General features: G+C 35.9%; 1 protein-coding gene across 4 annotated transcripts; it reads right to left on the bottom strand.

The window, feature by feature from the left end:
- Window positions 1-1,970: 1,970 nt before the first annotated feature.
- krt222 (keratin 222) lies at window positions 1,971-17,176 on the bottom strand. Of its 4 annotated transcripts, none has more exons than XM_067398773.1 (10): window positions 16,890-17,176; window positions 16,585-16,790; window positions 10,206-10,288; window positions 8,975-9,137; window positions 7,845-8,093; window positions 6,734-6,838; window positions 5,326-5,546; window positions 4,897-5,078; window positions 4,626-4,728; window positions 1,971-3,603 (listed from the first exon to the last, which is right to left on the bottom strand). In XM_067398773.1, exons 2-10 carry the CDS (start codon window positions 16,780-16,782, stop codon window positions 3,390-3,392), a joined length of 1,518 nt encoding a protein of 505 aa, XP_067254874.1. In that variant the 5' UTR covers window positions 16,783-16,790; window positions 16,890-17,176; the 3' UTR covers window positions 1,971-3,389. The 4 variants fall into 4 exon arrangements, with proteins under 4 accessions (XP_067254874.1, XP_067254876.1, XP_067254873.1 ...); XM_067398775.1 differs by lacking the exon at window positions 16,890-17,176 and adding an exon at window positions 16,470-16,516 and having other exon boundaries at window positions 16,606-16,660; XM_067398772.1 differs by having other exon boundaries at window positions 16,585-17,176.
- Window positions 17,177-22,135: the final 4,959 nt, after the last annotated feature.

The following is a 22,135-nucleotide window of genomic DNA, read 5'->3' as shown; positions in this document are numbered from 1 at the left end:
TCTCTCTGTAAAGAGGACATTCGCTTTGTCATGAAAATCAGATCCAAAAATTGAGTCAGTGCTTTCTAGAAAAAGACAGGTGGATTATGGGGTATAGAGATGACAACGTGCGCAGGGGTCTGTTTGGATGTGTGTTTTTTCAGCTGTGTTGGTAGGTATGCACACACATCCACATGCACTCGTACTGAAATTTTTGTTTTTTTGAGAAGTGGATAACCAACTTCCTATACACAGTGTTTAACCATTCTAGGCTACACAACCGCTTGTAGTAAAAAACAAACAAAAGTGTGTAATACACTTGCAAATGTGTGTACAAGCAAGCTCAGATACACACAAAATGCCATTCCTGGCTGCAAGCTAAAATCTCTGCCAAATTTCAGGGGATTAGATAAGCTTATATGGCTTCAATGTGACCTACTTCCACCCCAAATCACACAGACAGTTTTTCCTAATTATTATACGTATTCTTTAAGACTAGCAAAACAGCTACTATGGCTACCAAATGTAGTAAATACTCTTAGAGGACTTAACTAGTATATAAAAATATATATTTTAAACATAAAACCTTTGATGGCCAGAGAAAAAAAAACCAGCAGTTGGATGAACAAGAAACTGGTTAAAGACACAAACAGAGGAAGATAATGAAGCTAAATATGCTGTTAGCTAGCTGGTTCAAGTAGAGAAAAAGAAAATAAGGATTCCAGATTAATAACACATGAATATTCATGAAATAGACAATATTCAGCATTTGTTGAGATTCTAAAGTGTGCAAAAGTCTACAATTTGCTATCCCATAATGCCACAGGAGTTGAGGATAAATACAAAATGGCGGAGAGCTAAGCTTATCTTTTTAAATGTAAGTCCTATAGGTACTAAGAAAGTCAGTTAGTAACACTGTATTTTACAGTGTCATTGTTTAATGTGTTACATGCTGTTACTATAGTAATAACTATAAATGATGCATGATTACATGCAACTAAACCAAACCAAATCCGAATCCTAACCCTATAGTATGTACTTAAATGTATAATTACAGTGTAACAAAGATACCTTAAAATAAAGTGTAACCTAAAAATGTTCATCAAATTCAGTACATGCTCATAGTATGAACAGGAGGGAAACTGTTTGTGTGCCCTGCATGTTCATAAATGACCACTAGGAAGCAGCATTCATCTTTTCTTCATAACACTTTAGAAGTAGCAATGCCCTGGCAGTTAGCCACAACGATGTAGCATATAGCATATTTACCTCAGAAAATGCAAAAATACACTATTTGTGTAGTAATGGAGATCCTTTAGCCTGGTGTAAAATATCTTTCTGAAGTAGAGTAAAAAATGTTTGGATCAGCTTTTGACACTGGTTGTCGCTTTTCAGATTCAGAATGGGTTTTGCGGTTCATGTATTCACTTAAAGTTAATATTCATGATGCAATCTTCCCGTAACCTAAATCTTCCACTTATGAGCTCCACATCCCAAAATATAAAAAGCATATGTGCTAACTATTAGTCATAGCTTTGACACCGATTACTTCCCTTGTAATATGAATAGCAAACACTTGTTTGCTTTAGCATCTAGATTATTTGCCTTTTTCTGCAAGCTTTGTCATTGCATTTCTCACCATTATTCTATAACCAATCAAGAGGACATCTCAAAACTCGTTGTTTTGGCCATTTTTAACATAGAAAAAAACAATGCTAGCCTGCTATTATTGATTGTGGAACATATTTTGTTCCATATGCCATTATCTGTATAAAATGTGTTAATTCACTTTCATTTGTCATTTTTGTTCTGTTCTGTTCCAGGGTTAACTGGGACATCCATGTTGTGCTCTAGTTTTCCAGGCACTGTGGTCTATATATTAAAGTGTCTTTGGACAGCTTTCCTCATAACATAAATAGCTCATCTGGAAATAATAATAGCTTTATTAGCACCTGTCATACAGTGTATAAGCCAAATCACTCAGCAGGGCACAGCTTATGGATATTATACAGAAAAAAAAAAGTTTCACAAAAAGCAACATAGTCATCTGGAAAAGAATGTTGAATACAGATAAAAATCAGAAAGTTAGCAGGAAACATTTTGATTTGAATCCTCTAAAGTGCATATCAATCAGGCATCTTTACCAATGCATACAGTGTAATTTCTCTTTGCATTTCTTAAAGTGAGACACAATCCCTTGGGTAGGAGATGAAACGTGAAAGGTTATCCTACTGTATATGACACCACAGTGTGCATTACATAATAAACTAAAGTGCTAACTAAGCCCATTAAGATGATATAGATTCATTCAGATTTACTTCAAATTAAATATATGTATTTATTTCTTTGTTGAACCAGGAAGAACCCCATGTATTTACAGTACAACAACAACCAGAGGTAGGGTATGTAAATAAATCAATTTAATGCATATGAGAAATACGCTTTTTTTTTCTTTTTTTCTTTTAAGTGTTCCTGCATAATTTTAGATTGGAAGACACAGTATTTGCACTTTAAATGAAGTGTAAACTATATGCATTCGTAATACGAAGCAATGTAACTTTTAAAGGCGAGTGTAATTAGTAGAGAAGTTTGTAGTCAACATTTTACTTTTAGCATCTCTTGATAGACTGACGACTTCTACAGCTACTCATTTTGTAAACGTAAGTGCAGGACAGTACATCTGTGTCGCCATAAATCTTTTGTTTTGGCTGCTTTTTAGTTTTGCTGCTCTTGCAAATTTCGCAATATTTTGTTTTGGTTCACACTACAGCTACCTGCAGAAACTGAACTCGATACTCCCGTTAGCGTTCACTGGATTGTAAAATTAGTTCCAGTAGCATTTGTCAAATGCAATAAGGCATCTGTTGTTACGCTGCACTGAATGTGAAAACTTGTCTGTATCCACATTGACCATTTTTCACTGTGAGTCTTAAGACTAAGCTCTACAAATATATAAACTAAATGCATTTTCGCAAACCAGTTGTTATTCTATATTTTGAGTAAGGTAATATATACTAATGATCAAAAATAATGTGGCAGTAGAGTGTCCACAGAGAACGTCACACTCTAAAGTCACAATGCACGAAATTTGAAACACCGCAAGACATACATACTCTCTATTTATTTTTGAAGACCCAAGTAAAATAAATCAATTACAAATTAATTTTGCTTGCAATTTCTTAAAGTAGCTTTATGTGCAGTTAATTCATTACAATCATAAGAGCAATTTGGGTTTACTCAAATGGCAAAAGTTCTATGAGGTCACTAAAGTGATTCACTTTTAATTAGCCACTAAGAAATCGAGACGTGGTCACCACTACGTAATTGTGATGCACTAGCATTGTGAGGTCACAGTTGTGATGTGGTAGCATGGTGATGTCACAGTTGTGGTGTAGCATGGCATTGTGACATCACTGCGCAAACGTGGGTATGCTGCGAGACCGTCTCATGACCAGACGGACCTCCACGTTAGGGAGACTGTCCTGTTTTGTTTGGCTGCAGCCCTCGTCCGCTACAGCCATGTGAAGGTCGAAACGCAGAGACACAGACTTCTTTCTCAGCTTGGGATTTCCTTTAAAGAATGAGCCTTCCCACTGCCTGATGACCTTGTCAATCTTCTCTGTCCTATAGCATACAAAAAAAAAAAAAAAAGCAATTAAAAAAAAATAGTTTACGAGGAGGTTTGGAACATAAAATGATGATGCAGAAGTTGTACCATAATTTTTATTGCCTGCTAAGTCGAATGCAAGATCAAACACGTCAAGACCTTAAAGGGTTAGTGCACCCAAAAATGAAAATTCTGTCATTAATGACTCCCTCTGATGTTGTTCCAAACCCGTAAGACCTTTGTTCATCTTCAGAACACAAATTAAGTTATTTTTGATTAAAATTGGAGAGGTATATGACTCGTCCATAGACAGCAATATAGAAGACGAACAAAGGTTTTATGGGTGTGGAACGACATGAGGGTGAGTAATTAATGACACAATTTTCATTTTTTTGGTGAACTAACCCTTTAAAAGGAACATTTTTTTTAAAATATAGGCTCATTTTCCAACTCCCCTAGAGTAAACAGTTGAGTTTTACCGTTTTTGAATCCATTCAGCCGATCTCTGGGTCTGGCGGTATAGCATAGCTTAGCATAATTCATTGAATCTGATTAGACCATTAGCATCTCGCTCAAAAAAATGACCAAAGAGTTTTGATCTTTTTCCTATTTAAAACTTTATATTTAAAAACAAGTTCCTTGATTATTACGCCGGAATGAGAGTATAGTTCCTAGCCATATCGGCCCAGAAAATCGCAACTTTTCATTTTCTGTCGGTCTTAGTACACGATGTAACTACAGAAGAGTCAAGTTTCAAATAGGAAAAATATTTAAACTCTGGTCATTTTTGAGCGGGATGCTAACGGTCTCATCAGATTCAATAAACTATGCTAAGCTATGCTAAAAGTGGTACCGCCAGACCCGGAGATCAGACTGAAAAATGATTAGAAAACGGTAAAACTCAACTGTTTAACTGTAGGGGAGTTGGAAAATGAGCCTATTTTTTAAAAAAAGTGGAGTGATCCTTTAAGGTGTGAAATGCTTATGGTTCTTCAGTGCAGCTAAGCAAGACCTGAAAAAGAGTCTAATGTAAACTCACTCCACATTTCCGTGACCCTCGGCACTCTCCCTCACTACATTTCCTTCCAGAATCTCTTGAGTCTTCACAGTACAGATCTCCCCATCTTTGTTTCTGACTGGTTCTGGATGAAAAACACAAACAAACACAGAGTTGCATTGAAAGACAACATCTCTCAGCCTCACCTTTGTATAATGAAACTGTTGTTGAGAATGACACCTGAAACAAGGTGCATTTCAATGCTAGTGTTAGGTTGGACAATGAGTTTGAGGGTGCTTTACATCATCCTCACCTGTCAGGGTGACAAGACTCTGCTGTCGTTGAAGGGCCAGGCTTCTTTTTGGTGTTCTCTCAGTGAAGAACGGCTCAGCAATATCCACGTCAAATCCGTTGGGTAGACCGTTCTGCTCTGGAGCAGGAACTGACCCTTTCCATGGCTTCAGCTTTAGAGATTGACCATCTGAGGTCAGAAACCTGCAGTTCAAGAGTGAAAGAAGAAGCTGGTTTGATTCAAGACCACACTCGACTTCTTTGGAACCTTAGAAAGAAACTTCTTTTGGTTGACTGACTGTGCATGACATGAAGGGCGCAGTGCCAACCTTGTGGAAATTCCAGTGTATTATCTTGGTAGTTGCATAAACCCCATTATACAAGTTTGAGCGTGTGCTAACGGTTTTATTGCATTAATGAATTCACCTCAGTGAATCTTTCCATTCCCTACCTGCCCTCCTCGTTTTCTAGGAGTTTCCTATAGGTTGCAATCTCTCTCTCCAGCCTCATCTTGGTGTTGAGGAGCTGGCTGTGGTTCTGTCTCTGGACTTCCAGGCCATCCCGCACCGTTTTCAACTCAGACTCCAGACTCCTCACAGACTGGGACAGATCCTTGAGTTGCACGGAGTACTGGAGCTGAGTGTGGCGTAGGGAGCTTTGGAGACTCCTCTCCTGGTGGGATAAAACAGATTTGTTGTTTATTACCAACATCACCAGGATCAGCACGAGATACTAGGATAGGCTCCAGCATTCCTGTGACCCTACGAATGGTTTGAGAATGGATGGATTGATGGATCTACAGGGTGGGTGGAATGGAATAGGGGGTCGGAAATAGTGGACAGTGACTAGAAAGGCAACTTCTAGTCATTTTAGTAGTAAGTTATCTTCCTCCATAATGTCCTTTGATGATGGTCCATGTGATGACATCATGTTTTACTGGAGCAACCTGGGATTAGGTACCTTGCTCAAGAGCACAATGATGATGGCTCATGAATTGCACCTTATAGTGATTAAACCATAGACCTTTCTTTTACTGACGTTCCCCCTGAAGGAACCAGGAATTGAGTACCTTGGCACAATGGTGATAACTCAAGGACCCTACTTTGCAGGGATCAAACTAGCAATATTCCAGAAACCGACAATAACCCCCTGGATATAAGGTTAAGAGGCTGGCACAAGGGCACAATGGTGATGGCATGTGAATCATGCCTTGCATGACATCAACCTAGCAACCTTCTGTTTATCATCCTTGAGTTTATCCTCAAAGCCACCACCATTCATTTTCTTGATCAAGGACACACTAGTCACTAGAAAGTCTGATAATTCTACAATTCATGAACTGGGGGTCAAGTGGTAGAACAAGGCTCTCCCAAAACTAAGGGCTTGGGTTAGATTCCCAGGGCTCAATTCGTGGGCTCAATTCATAGATTCCCAGAGCTCAACATGGTACCTACAACAGGGTTTAGGCTCTGGGATTTGAGCCCAAAACCTTCAGATAACTAGCTAAAAATTTTTAATTAAAAAAACTATTTACATGAATAAGCCATGTGGTTATCCTCAGTACCTGATTTGTAAATTATGAGGTCCTTAAATAAGGAATAGTGATGTATCCAAAAGGGATTCGTCGCCAATTTCCTCAAGGTAAAGTGTTGATGTGTTTAACACTTCTGCACTGCACTGTTTGATCTACTAAAATAGTGGTTAAATCCTATGCAATGTACCAGTAAGTGATATTTTAATTTGTGTGTCATGCTTTAAGGTTAAATGAGAGTGTGTGTTTAGGTGTGTCTACATGTTCCTGAATTGGAGTGTTTGTGTCCGGGTGTGTCTGTGGGCATGTTTGTAGGAGTTTAACATACCAAGGCATGTAGCGATTCAATCTCGACCTGTAGACGGTGCCATCGTTTCCGGGCCTCGGCGAGCTCGGCTCGTGCCTCCTTCAGAACCTCGTCACCTGCTCTCACCTAGACACAAACCCCACCACACACAGAGTATACATAAAACAATAATAAACACTGATGCATTTTTGAGCCTTTTTTATGTTGCTTACTATGGTTTATGGAGGTTTCATCACTCTGTGCCTTAGGACATCTCTTACTTTCTTTAATACATAGCCTCTCTGGCTTATTGTTTTAATTACCCATGATTTATATTAAAAAATAAAGTTATGTGCTAAAGTGGGACTTCAGTGTGCACTGGTAACACAATAGATCACATTAAAGAAAACTGAACTGATGCTCTTGTGGTCTGAGCTGATGTATATCGCAGTCTAGGAATCAATTCAGTCTCCATCGGATAAGAACAACGGCACAGTTCCACAGAAATGGAAAATTATCTGCATGTGTTCCAAAGTACTTGTTCCCAAAACAATATGAACTATAAATTAGTACATTTGTGTATTACAACAAAACTGGATCAAACAGGAGGTTCACACTAACAAAACGTACCATAGTACTACCATGTTTTTGGACACAGTGCCATTGTACCATACCATGTTTTTGTTCACTGAGATTTCTTTTAAACACGTGTCATGGTAATACCTTGGTTTTTTGGACATGGTTGTTTTGACATATTCATTGGTAGTAAAGTGTTTTTGGACATCTGCCAAGTACCTTGGAGTACTATGGCATAAATACCCTCAATTTATCACAGGAGTTTTCATAAAGACATGCTGCAGTGTGTTGTTGTTTTTCAAGGAGAGTTATGAGGCCAGCGGCCCGTGTTTTGTGTAAGGGCATAAATTCGCAGGAAGACAAATAAGCAATCACCTACTGATGAGAACAGACAAAAGAAAATGGTAATGCTCAATGGGACCGACATCCTTCATTCTGTTTTGAATAATAATGGATGTTTAGCAGTCTTTTCAATCCCTCACACACGCACACACACTACGACTGCTCTGCAGTGCCCTGGCCAGCAGACCATAGAGAGTGTTTGAAGGAGAGAGAGAGAGAGAGCAAATACTCATACCTGTGGTGGAAACGCAGCTGTAGGGCTGGTTGCATCCTTTCGGGGCCTTGTCTGTGAAGTGGGGCAGGAGCCTGGGGCTGGATTAGGTGGCATGGCTGAGTCAGGGCTGCTCTGGGCTGGGCTGGAGTGGTCGCACTGGGTGCTAGTCCGGCAGAGATCCATTCCTCTGCCATCCTCTCCTGCAGCAACCTGCGCTAGCACTCTATCACACTCCTCTGCTGCTCGCCGCTGGTGCTGATCCAGCTCTCTCTGTCAGCCAACGAGAAAGTGGGGGTGGAAAACGAAAGGGAGGAAGAGGAGAATTTAAAGGGCTCTTCTCATGAGGAATCAAAATTTCCTTCATCTTTTGAGATTCAAGAGTCTGACGAAAACATACTGTTGCAGAACTTCTTCCCGAGTCCACAACAACAAAAACGTGTCATTCAGACATCTGCCACCCAAATTCAATTGTCACTGGCCCAGCCAGTTATAAAGAAGTTACATAAAAAGGATAGATATTGTGGTTCTTAAACATCTGAGACGAAACGATAAAGATCTGTTCACGCCAATGCCAAATATTTGCTACAAACAAGATTTTTAATCGAAACAGTTGATTCCGTTGGAGGTATTTAACATTGGGGCTGAAACTTTGTTCACTCACTTTGACTTTTTGCTGCCGTACAAATGTAAAAAGTAGTAGCCGCAATAGAGTGAGACAACTGATAACTGTTACCAGAATACATTATAGTATTGGCAAATTCTGTATACAAAATAAAATTTCTTTGTTTTATTTTTTTTTTTTTTTTTGATTTTACAGTGAAATGTGACCATATATTTCACATTTACTGTAATGGGTGAAGGTTGTGTGAGTTCAGAGATGATGTGTAGAGAAACACTCCACCATTCCTCACATACACACACAAACACACACACACATACACACACACACACACACCCTTTCCCCAAGGCAAACCGCAGCTTGGCACTAAGGCATTAGGGAACATTTTTAACAAGTATTTGTACTAGAGACAGGCGTCAAGGTTTCTCATTAAATGCTAAATGTGATTGACAGGACATGCAGAGTGACAAACATTTAGACACACCATCACTAACTAACATTCAAACACACACACACACACACACACACTCACAGTCTTCACCTCGTGTTCCTCCATGATTTGTTGTAACTCATTTTGGGATACATAAAGCTGCTTTTCCAGCAGTGTGTTGGCCGTCTCCACCTCTTTCTTCTTCATCTTCAGCTGTGAGACCTCCTGTTCCTTTAGGAGACGGAGTTTCTCCTCAGTTTCACACCTACACACACATACTTAAATATCTAAATGAAAGACACAACTATTGTTTTATTTAAAGCTAAACTGCATTTTTAACCTTAAAATGCATTTAAAACTAAAAAATGTGCTATGCAGATACATGTATAAATATACTAGACAATTGAGAATGTCACAACCCAAAAAAACAATAGACTAAAATAAATAATATAATTATAGTAATAATAATAATAATAATATTCACAAATAAAAAAAATATCTTTTAGGGTCAAAGGTCATCAAAAGCACTAATAATTAAGGGAAAATTTATCTTTTCAAAATATAATTAATTTTACAACATCCTTCACTTATTCTCATTATATTTCTTTATTATATTAAGAATTTAATTGCATTTCTCACAAACCCTAAAGGAAACTTCCAGTTGAGGAAACCCGCCTTAAAAGGAATATTCCACATTAAAAGCAGTTTGATTCTTCATTCAGTTTTCAAAACTTTCCCCCGAGAAAAAGTTTAACAGAAACACACTTACATTGATGTTATATGAGGCAAACAATGTGTCAACATATTTTTTTTTTGTTTTGGTAATCAACATCTTTTAACATGTTATTTAAAAGAAAAAAAAAAAAAAATGCATATTTAACCAACAAGGCACTGACTTTCTATGACAGTTAGACTGATGTAATCTGAGAATGTACCATCTTATGTAATAAAAGATAATGTGTCATATTTGTTTTATTATAGCTAATTCATTTTTAAGCAATCAGTGTTTTTTTCAGGCACTTGGTGTTTCTCACCACAAGAGGGCAATCAAATGTTCAATTCAAAATATGTTGTTCTTTTGATGTAAATATTCCATTGGAATGTTCGGAATGCAGTGCAAATTATGCACATTTTCTGACATACTATATATTTTGCCAAAAATACAAAACATGCTGGGTTGGGTAGTGTTTATCCCACAATGGGAAGTGCTCAACCTTCAACTTTCCTCTTGAAATTAATAATAATGATGTCTACTTTGTGTCTCATAAATTTTGTGAACCTGGTAGGTAGTTAAGGTGATTTTCATATTTCTTGCTAACTGAGAGTTTCTAACCTGGTCTTTAAATGTGCTGCCCTGAGTTTCACTGCATCGGATTGTAACAAAACTTCAGCATTTTCCAGTAGGATCATGCTAACCTGCCAAAACAAACATAGAAGAGGGAGAATTAGGAGAAATAAAAATGCATATAATTAAGATAAAAACCATTATAAATGCCCGTGGGTAGAAATTACCCTCTTGAGCAATTTGATCAGGATTATGATACAAAAAAAAAAACTTGCAAGGCTCACTGATGATAAATGGCTGTCAACACCCATCTAATCATGGGAACGAAAAATCATTTCTGAATTCTCAGTGTGAAAGATCAGGGTGTATGTAGGTGTGCATCAACATGCGGTTTGTCTTGCTGTCTACTGCCTGACAGACTCAGATTATGCAAAGTACCGTAACTAAAGGAAGTTATGAAGACTTAAATGCTGCCAGGATTTTTCACTTAGGGCGAGACACCCCAGGTGAATAGGGTTAAAAAAAAACAAAAAACTAATAGTTATCATCATACTTCCCCAGTGGACTGATTACAATAAGAATTTCAAACATTTTTGGTATTACAAGTTTTCTAAAATGTAATGTTTAAATATGCAAATCAGGCATTATTTACTTAAAATGCGCTAATTTGCATAACAAAATCTGAACATTGGATGAAGTCAGGTTCGGTTTCATTTTTTTTTGGTCTAAGGTTTTACATTTACATTTATGCATTTGGCAGACGCTTTTATCCAAAGCGACTTACATTGCATTATACTATATATTTGTATCTGAGTATGTGCAATCCCTGGGATCGAACCCATGACCTTTGGCATTGCTAGTGCCACGCTCTAACCACTGAGCTACAGGAAAGCTGTTTTTACAAAGAGGTGTTTTTTTTTGTTTTTTTTATAACTCCATAATTCAGAAAATACTGTGTACAGTCAGAAAAAAAAATTCTTTTAAATATAATTTATATATAATAAAGCAAATTATATATGAACAAATCCCTCTATAAAACCTTCAGAATATAGATAGGAATAAAAAAGTTGAGATAAAATGTTGAGAATAAAGTCATTAAATTACGAGAAAAAAGTCATTAAATTATGAGAACAAATTCATTAAATTATGAGAAAAATGACGTTAAATTACGAGAAAAAAGTCGAGATAAAATGTTGAGAATAAAGTCATTAAATTACGAGAAAAAAGTCATTAAATTATGAGAACAAATTCATTAAATTATGAGAAAAATGACGTTAAATTACGAGAAAAAAGTCGAGATAAAATGTTGAGAAGAAACTTGTTAATTTACGACATTTTATTTCAACTTTTTTCTCGTAATTTAATGACATTTTTCTCAACATTTTATTTCGACTTTTTTCTCTAAATTTAACAACTTTAATCTCGAGATGGTTTTATTTTTTATTATTACTTGGCCCTAATCCTCTTCCGTATATATGGCTATTTCTCAGATTAGAGAAAAAACTAATCTGAGAAAACCGCCTTTGAAAATATGTATTGTAATTGAAATCTATAGACACAAATAGATAAAGTGCCAAAAAATAAACGCTTAAAGGTGGATTTTGGATTTTTTTTACCACTAGTCAGAAAAACACTTTATTAAAAGCCAAAAAGCCCAAAATCTCAAAATTAAAAAAAAAAAAAAACGCGTTTTAGCCTGTAGTGTCTTGCCTTAACGCTTGTTGTTCACATTGCTCAATGCATTGATTGTATCTTGACGGAGTGATTGATTTCCCCCCCAGAGCACATAAAACAGTTAGCTATCCAACACATAAAACAACACATGTCTGTTTTAAACCATGTTATCTGCATTTTTGCAAATATTTTGCAGGTTGTTGTTAAGTTAGGGTCAAAGATCAAGCCAGGTGCGAAAGGATTAATGATCTTTCGCAAGGTCATTATGGCCTCTGGCACCGGAACGGTTTTAGGAAACACAGGTGATAGGTGTCTGTCTAAAAGCCCTCTGGTAATGAGTTCAAATATCTGTTAGTCCCACTGAATTCAATTCTGAATTCTAATTCTGTCCCTACATAGACTGCCTTTGCAATTGCAAACATGCTGCTTAACCAATTTTCATTCTCATGTTACACAGCACGTTTGAGCTTCCGCAAGTGGTTTGTTCTTTTAGCTTCAGGTGAACTTCTGTTTATGTTCACTAATGAATGTTTATATGTGAATAAAAGCCTAAATTCAATCTGTTCATCATATAAATAGATAGAGTCTCTTCAGAAAATTTGGACTAAACCAGTCAATGGATTAGTTTTATGATCTCTTTATGAACTTTTTGAAGCATCAAAGTTGAAAACTGCGTAGCTGTCAATGGCGGGACAGAAAGCACTCAGATTTCATCAGAAAGATCTTCATTTATGCTCCGAAGATGAACAAAAGTCTTACGGGTGAGTGAGGGTAAGGGTGAGGGACATGAATGGGAGTATTATAATGACAGAATATTCATTTTTGGGTGAACTAACCCTTTAAACTTGAATATAGAATGTCACGTAATTATAGCATGCTGCACAGTATACATACTGTATACTGCAAAAATAGCATGACTAGTACAGCAGCACGACATTCTGAACATATCCTAGTCTTAAATATGACACCTAATTAATACAAGCATATTGTACCCAGTATACTGTACATAGTGCATACTGCAAAATAGTATGCAAAAAGAGCAATGAACAAATCAGTAATTATTATAAGTGGCACAAAATACTTTACTTACTGCAAAAATAGTATGAGTAGTGTGATAGTAAGGCATTCTGTATATTTAAAGTCTCAGTTATATAGGTATCCATGTCATCTACAAATGAATGCATACATGCAGAATTTTGGCATATTCTACAACACACTGCATACTGCATTAATATGCATACTACACTGTAAAAAAAAAAAAATCCCAGTAAAATTTACGGTAAAAAAACGGCAGCTGTGGTTGCCAGAACTTTACCGTAAAAAATACAGTAGCAACGTAAAAAAAAAATCTGTTAAATTTACGGTAAAATAACGTATTTCATTAACTGATATAATGTTAATTTACCAACCTAATGAAGTACTAATATCTGTTTTGTACCTTTATAATACACTGACAGTCACCAAACCCAGTGGTGATGAGAGTCACATGATGAATCAAAGTTCATCACAAGCAGATTTTCCACAAGCTGAGAAGGACAACACTAACATATAGAAGGTGCACAGTGTCATTCACACACACACTAAACACCATCATGGTAACATGCAAGAAATTTTAAAAATGCAATAAACATTAATTTAACAACATTCGATGTAACATAAAACCCTAATGTACAAAACTTATTAGAAAAAAATGAGAAAAACTAAGAAGAAACAGAGTTATTTCAACAAAAATATATCAAATGTGAAGTGTCACGCAGGGAATTGTGAGAATGTCAATTTACGGTTTTTCACTGTAAATTTTACAATGAATTGTTATTTTTCACTTTCCAAAAACTGTGAATTTAACGGTATTTTACCGTAAAATTACATTAAATGTACCGTTATATCTATTACAGTTATTCACCGTATACAGTACGGAAACTTTCTGTAAACTAATTGACAGTTTTTCACTGCAGCATTTTTACAGTCTTTTACTGTTGAAATCACGGTCATTTTTTACAGTGTATGGTAGTGTGGCATTCTGATCCTTATAGCATGTCAACAAAAACCACCTATAAACATGGTTTAAAATCTTTGACTGTGTTCAAAATAGCAGATTAGTATACTACACATACTATTTCAGCAGAATATAGTATGTACACTGTACACAGTTTGTGATTTTTACATGACCATACTCAGATGACGTTAAAATGTGCTGTATAAAAAACTCCACTGGGTTTGTGTATGCCACAATGCAGCGCGCTGGACTTTCAATAATACCCATAATTCCTCTTGTTTGCATGATTTAAAATGCTACAGTAGATAAACATACTGAAATTGTTTTTAAAACGTTCGTTTTTGCGTAATGCATATTTGTCCATACCATTTTTATCAAATAGTAAGCAGTATACAGTAAACAGTATGCTGGTATTCAATTCCAAATGAAGCGTTTATCAGCAGGATGACTTTATAAAGGTTAGTATGAATGTTGTGTTTCTCATGGCGCACAATATTAGCCTAGCAGATTTTGATTGGCTGGCTGCCATTTTGATGATTCATGAGCCATTGTGACAGCATATGGTTAATCATTGTAATTGTCACTGAAAGTCACCCTCACATATAATGTACTTGGAGGCGATATAATGAATTAGTACGGCTAATAGTGAATGCTTATGTTTACACAGCAAATGCTAATGCAAACTGCTAGGCACAAAGGCTCACTTGGGTCGTATTGTGCTTTTGTTTTAGTTTCTGTTCAGAATGTAATACTAACGTGTTGTATACGACATACTGCTAAAAATAGTATGCAAATATAAACCGCAGTAAGCATCACTGTTGTTATCATATTCATCTCTTATCTAATTTTACTTATAAAAGTCTCACCTCTTGGCAGTCTGACCGAATCAGGTATGAGATGTTAAAAACTGCAGTTGATTTTGTATCATTCATCACACTGGAAATGGAAGACCAAGTCAAAAGCATTGCATTGTGGGATACCATATTTATTCTGTAAAGGATTGTGATTGTATACTGCACATATTGGCAATGGTATGTAATTGCATTAATGTAATACAAAATATTAGCATCCAGTATACTATATACATACTGCATACTGCAAAAACAGTATGTGTAGTGTGGTAGTACGCCATTCCAAACATGTCCTTAGCATTAAATATAGCATGCATACAGAATATCGGCATTCTGCACAGTTAGAATAATGTATAAATAGTATGAGTAGTATTGTAGTATGGGATTCTGAACATATTGGTAGAACCAAATATAGAATATGTCATCTAATTACAGCATGTATATTGTACCCAGTATACTGTACATACTGCATGCTACAAAACAGTTTTTTTAAAAGACTTATGCAAAATAGTATGCAAAAAGAGTGGTATGCCATAAACAAAATATCTTAAATACAAATGTCATGTAATTTTTACATGCTGCACAGCATACATACTATATAATTAAAAATAGTATGAGTACTATGGTATTATGCCATTCTGAACATAATGTATCCTTTTGACTCAAATACATAGTATGTCATCTAAATATTTGCATGCATAGAATATTGGCAAATTGTACCCAGTAAACTATAATACTGCAAAATAATATTAAAAACACTATGAAAAAAGAACATATTCTTAATCGTGAATATAGAACAATATATAATTATTACATGCTGCACAGTATATAGTACGAGTACTGAAGTATACATAAGCAGTATGCGTAACGTGGTAAGCATATACTTAGATTCATATATAATATATTGTACTTAGTGTACTGTATATGCTGCATACTGCAAAATTATATGCAAAAAGAGTTGCAACATTTTGCAACATTTTGGCATATTCTAGACAATTAATAATTAGTACGAGTAGTACAGTAGTATGACATTACTGCATGCATTTTCCGTACTGGCATTTTGAACCCAGTATATTGTACATACTGCATACTTTAAAAAATAAAATGCTTAGTATGCCATTACAAGCATATCCTTAATCTTCAATATAGAATGACATGTAATTATTAAATGCTGCACAGTATACATAGTGTATACTGCAAAAATAGTATGAATAGTAATGCAGTATGCATCCTTAGTATCAAATAATATCAAAATAATCAAATAATATGCAATCAAATTATTACCTGCATGCAGAATATTGACTTACTCTCCAGTTAACATACTGCATAAATAGTATTTAAAAAAAAAAAGAGTATGCAAAAAGAATAATATGCCATAATGAAAAAAAAATCCTTAATCTTGAATATAATGCCATGCAATTATTACATGTTGCACAGTACACATACTGTAAACTACAATATAGTATGAGTAGTTTGATAGTATGCTATATGCATACTTTCAAATATAGTAGTGGCACTAATTTAACAAAGGTTTGGGGCCAAGTAAAAACCAATCAACCTCAATGGAGCCCCTGGGGGCCACCAGAATTGCACATTTTTAAAGTCTTTTATCTAGACATGCCTGATTTAACTCATTAGCAGAGGCTCCATGACCCGTTTCGGGTGTGTCAAAGTACTGAGACACCTAAAATGTACAGTGGGGCCTCCGGGGGCCGAATTGAGAAACACTACACACAGATAATGCACCTGAGAGAGAAAAAAACACATTAATGTCTTAAGTAGACTATTTACCTCAAAGCCAGTCTGAGGGGTTTTTCAGGGCCACATTGCATTAGTGCCTTGGGATATCAAACATAATGAGAAAGATAAGAATCAGATCACATGAGTACAAATGTCACCAACCCACCTGAGCTTGAAGTTCCCGTACCAGCGCTTCCTTGTCGCTCCAGTTCCGTTGAGGAGGTATGTTCCTCATTCCCCACTCACCGATCTTCTCCTCCAAGTCACAATTGGTCTTTTCCAACTGATGAATGTGCTCCAGAAACCCCTTCAGCCTTTCGTTTAGGCCCCTAAGGGCCATTTTTGGCTCTTCCAGTACCTCCATGGGGCCCTCTGCACTTAACAAAACAAAATGTCTCAGAGCCTGTGCTGTCCTGCCACACCTCAGATGATATGGTGTTTACCGAGTAAATATTTTGCTTGAATACCGACCGTCGACGTGGCTCCTATGGACAGGGACCAGGCTTTTCCCTGGCCCTTGGTGTCGGACCAGTAATGGGGCACTGGAACGGGAGCAAGGGGCCCACCTTGGTCTCACCAGCCTCGTGCCGAGGTGAAAAGCAAGAGGCCACAATTTGTGTCACGAGTTTTGCTGGTGCTTTTGTTCTCACTGATCCTGGATTACTGTCACAATTCACACATAAACAACACACACACACACACACTGCACAGGTCAAAGTCCATATTTTCGTTGTGCCGGCTTTTGTTGCTCATTTTTCATGCGGTTTGTTAGTATCGCCGTAGGCTGTTATGCATATGCTTGTTTGTGTTCACTATTAGCTTCTAGTATTTGATAAAGCCTTCACTTCTTTTACATAATAGTTTTTCTGTCTAGGTGAACTCGGCTTCGGTTACAGAGCTGCGATGTCGAGGCATGTCTGAGACCTTCAGGGCATACTTACAAAATACAAACTGCCTTACAGCTTGTGCGTTTCACTAAAGCTGTGCAGATTAACGAAACCATTTGGGCATTTTGAACATTTATGTTAAAACAGAGGTTACTATATCTTCTATGCAAAGGGGAACGTTGACTTTCTGGGCTATACATAAATATTGAAACAAAGCATGGAAGAATAAAGCTCTAGAACTTTACTAGATTACTCCATGTATAAACCATACTGACATTTTGAACCTAGTATGCACTACATACTGCATACTACATCAATAGTATGCCATAAACTTATCCTTAGCATCAAAAATAGTATGCCATCTAATTATATTCTTTATAATCATAAAGAATATTGGCATATTCTACACAGTTAACATACTGCATATATATATATATATATATATATATATATATATATATATCTATATATATATATATATATATATATATATATATATATATATTAAAAGAGTATGCCAAAAAAATAGTATGTTCTCAAACTTATGTTCTAAGCTTTTAACAAATACTAAAGACTACATTTTTATCTTAAAAATGTAATTAATCACTTTTTGACCAGAATCAAGTGTTATGTTCAGACTTTATTAATTTAATGAATTAATCTAATTTAATGGAAAAATGATATAATACATATTTTATATTAAAATTTATTAAAAATTATATATGAGTATATATATATATATATATATATATATATATATATATATATATATATATATTCCAAATTATTATGCAAGTGACATATCAGTAAGATTTCAGTAGAAAAATGTTTGTTTGTTTATTTATCCATGTCTTTTTAGATAACTGGTATCAATCTCAAACAAAATAATTTGCCAGATCTATGGAAACTCTACTTAGAGGTTGTTCCACATTAGTAAGCATGTCACAGTTCTCAAGCAATATGGAGAGGAAGAAAGATCTTTCTGAAGATGAAAAGCATGAAATGGTGCAATGTTGTGCAAAAGGCATGAAAACAACTAATATTGTGTGAAACTGAATGGAGATTATCAAATTATCATAAGATTTGAGAGTGAGCAAAACTCGGGCAGATAAAGGCTTATTAAGGAAAGTTCCTGTCAAAAAAATTAATTGCATTAAAAGGGCAGCTATAATAAAACGAATGTTGAGCAGCAAACAGGTACGTATTTAAAGCTGCTGGTGCCTCTGGAGTCTCAAGAAGCTCTCCATGCAGGCTGGCAGAGAGCATCTTGAGACTCCATTCTCACAGTGAGTATCATGGCAGATGAGCAAACCCACCATATTTTTATAGATACTACTGTTATTTTGTGGGGATGTAGTTTTAAGAGGATGATGTAGGGATGTAGTTTTAAGAGGATGATGTAGGGATGTAGTTTTAAGAGTTTTTTTTAGGCGGGAATATAGTTGTTTAGACCTCAGATATTCAATTTAAATGTAAACTTAGCACCTATTTGAACATTTTATTTTGATGTTTTCAGAGATGTGAGCTCCAGGCCGTAAGTGACCATTCAGCGCTCTTGTACCCGTGGAGAACCGTTTCATCTCAGCCAGTCCTTTGGGAATTTACCGCTGGCTCTTATGTAGATGGTGTTTAAACATGAGGTATAATTCGTTTTGGGTATATCAAACGGGCAATCTTTGGTCTTATTAATATATATTACTTAGATTTGGCTTAAGGGCTATATTAAGTTTCATAACTTTAGATTTACTTTGAAATTAAATCCTGTACTAACTAGAGCGCTGCTTTTATACATTTGACTGAACTGTTTGCTTGTGTTTATGTCCTATTTTACTTCTTATACTGTTATAATGGCTATTGTTGTCCATTTAAATATTATTGTTCAATAAATACAATTTTATATAAATAACATGCCATATGTTTTCGTATTGAGAAAGAGTCCGTTAGTGCTTTCGACTTCAGAAAGTTACATTAATACGCCATGAGATGTTGGCAAATACTGTCTTTATGAGTGAGTTAGTCGCAAAGACTTTTATATTGAAATGGACTGAAACAAGGACGTTGTTTTTATTTTAAACAACATCTAACGAAAAACAACCGATAAATGCATTGACTAGCGCTGTCATGGGAATGTCTTAAATGTTAAAAGGACAAAGACAAAGATATCGCTTTCCTCAGCGGGCATTCAAACTGATTTTGTGATTATGAATATAAGATTGACCTGAAGAATATCAGCTAGATGCGTGTAATGCACTCACCTAGTTGATCTCTCTCTTATAATTCTCTACTCTACATAATACAATGAGCTTCAATGAAGTGACTCAACATTCCTTTGTTACTAATTCTAAAGTGGCATTTTGGAATTAGTAACGGAGGATTGGACTCAACTTTTAAACCGTCAACTTGAGATTTGAATCTGTGGTGGAAGGAAGTAGTTCCTCACAAAAGAGGGACACTCTATTGTTTTTCTTATTTATTTACACACTCATGCCGTCGAACTGTTGTATAAACACAATATCGCACAAGTAGCCATGCAATATGGCTGCATATCAGCACTCTGTGATTACATACGGCCGAATCACAGCCGTGCTGATATAGAGTCGTAATGCACTGATACCCGTGTGATATTGCTCATATAAAATACATATATCTATAATAACACCATTCCTTGCCTCTTCAGAGAAATGCTGTTAGCTCAATGAGAGAAAAATCTTGTAAATTTGAGACAAACAGATGAACGAAAGAAGTTACATACAAACCCAAATGGTGCAACAAGAATGAAACACCCTATACTTGATTTTAAACATACAAATGAGTTGCGTAAACTGATGAACTGAATCATTATGGTAAATACTGTGCCAGCTTCATTCTGTTTGATTTACCAAGCCAAAGTGACATAAAAGCTTTAGAGAGCACAATGCAGGGAAAGTTCATAACACAAAACAAAAACCATTCGACTTACCAAACACGCCCTCGCCTGTCACACCCCTTTTCATCTCCAGTATCCCTGCCCTGGTGATTTCCCTCGAAATGCAAATCACTGAAGTGTGGCAGTCACAGTACAGTGAAAGACCGTCTGTCTCTGCCGGACCCACCCCGCACATCTGGTTCTGGGGTGTCGACGCATCTGGTTGAACATCTCAGAAGTCACGGGACAGGGAATGCCGCTCTACCAGTTCTGGCCCCCGGCGCTGCTCCATGAGAAAACAACGTGGTCTCTTTAGTTGTCTGAAATGGGAGTGCAGGTAATTACAAACAAGCATGCGGCTACCTGTCCAACAGTTAAATTACAAGGTGGCTTATGGAAAAAACAGAAGCTGTCAATTCGGACCAGCTAACTTTGAGATCCGGAAGGTGACACACTACCCACGGTCTTTTACAAGGCCTTCATGTTCCCGGTCGTCCCCGCCCGTCTACAGTACTGAGCCGAATGAGATCATACTTTTAGAAATGGCAATAGTTATCGTAGTTATGTATTCATTTAATTCATTTAAATAATAGTTTAAATTATATTTAGCTACAAATAAAGGTATTTTAAAGATTTTGAAGTGTCAAAAAGTCATTCGGTTTAACCATCCAAAGGCCAATACAGCCATTTAATTTGTGATTAAAGGGTTAGTTCACCCAAAAATGAAAATAATGTCATTTAAAACCAAAATTTCGGTTAAACCGAATTACTTTTTTGATGAAAAATTGTGCCTATCTTGTAAAAAATGACAAAAGCAATGTTAATTGATAACAAAAACCACATAATCTCATTGTTAACACTGAATAAAACTTCAAAATTAATTATATCTCCATTACACTTTTATAAATCTTACTAATCAATTATTTTGACTATTATTTATGCTAAAAAATAATTAATAATTTATTTTTAATTTACCTTAACCAATAAACATACTAAAGAACAAACATAAAATCTTATTGATAAATCTTGCCAAAAAACAAAACAAAAGAAAAACTGAATGTCAAGTAGGCTGTCAAATCAGCTCCATATATAAAAGACAATAATTATGGGTTATAACTCCTTGCCAGACATGGTATGTCTGTCTCATCAGGTTTATTGACATAAGGAAGTCTTGGTTAGAGGCTTTCAAAGGATCCAGAGCTTTGCACAAGCAGTTTTTTTTAGTGTTCTTCACAACATCATCTTTTTAAAGTACTAGACCAACATTATCATGGGTGTAAAATAATGGGAATTGCTGGTACTTTTGGCATTAATCCATCAACATAATTTCTATGTAAATAACAAAGAAACTCCAAGATAATCCAACTTCTACAGCGATTTAAGCAACATGTTGAGAAGAACATCAATTAGATGAGCTGGTCTTAGTCATATGAGAAAGTAAACAATCATATACAAAAGGTGGATAAAGGGTTATAACAATATATAAGTGCAGGGTGTTATTATATATCTGTCTTATATTAAATGACTTTCACTTGTGCTTATGGAAATTAAGATTAATTTCCTTTTCTATGACTTGATTTGTCCAGAACATGCACTAACATGTCACTTACAGTACTTATAACTTTCCGTGTACTTCATGTCTTCACTTCCACAATACATAATCATATGTCTAATCATCAAGTGTGTGCAAAAAGACAGTAGATGCCCCACCTGGACACACCTTTGCATTAAAAGGGCAACCATGCTAGGCATGTGACGCTACAATGCACAGGCACGTCCCCTGGATACCATAGATACTACAAATAGCTGTGTTACCACCACTCAAACAAGAAACAACAGTTAATTTAGATAAACATGTCAGATCGTGAGAAAATTATTAATGAAGATTTTAGACTTTCACTGCAAAGACTAGCAGGATAGCTAAT

The sequence above is a fragment of the Chanodichthys erythropterus genome, chromosome 10, assembly GCF_024489055.1.
Source record: "Chanodichthys erythropterus isolate Z2021 chromosome 10, ASM2448905v1, whole genome shotgun sequence".
NCBI lineage: Eukaryota > Metazoa > Chordata > Actinopteri > Cypriniformes > Xenocyprididae > Chanodichthys > Chanodichthys erythropterus.
This window is presented reverse-complemented; position numbering and strand designations above follow the sequence as displayed.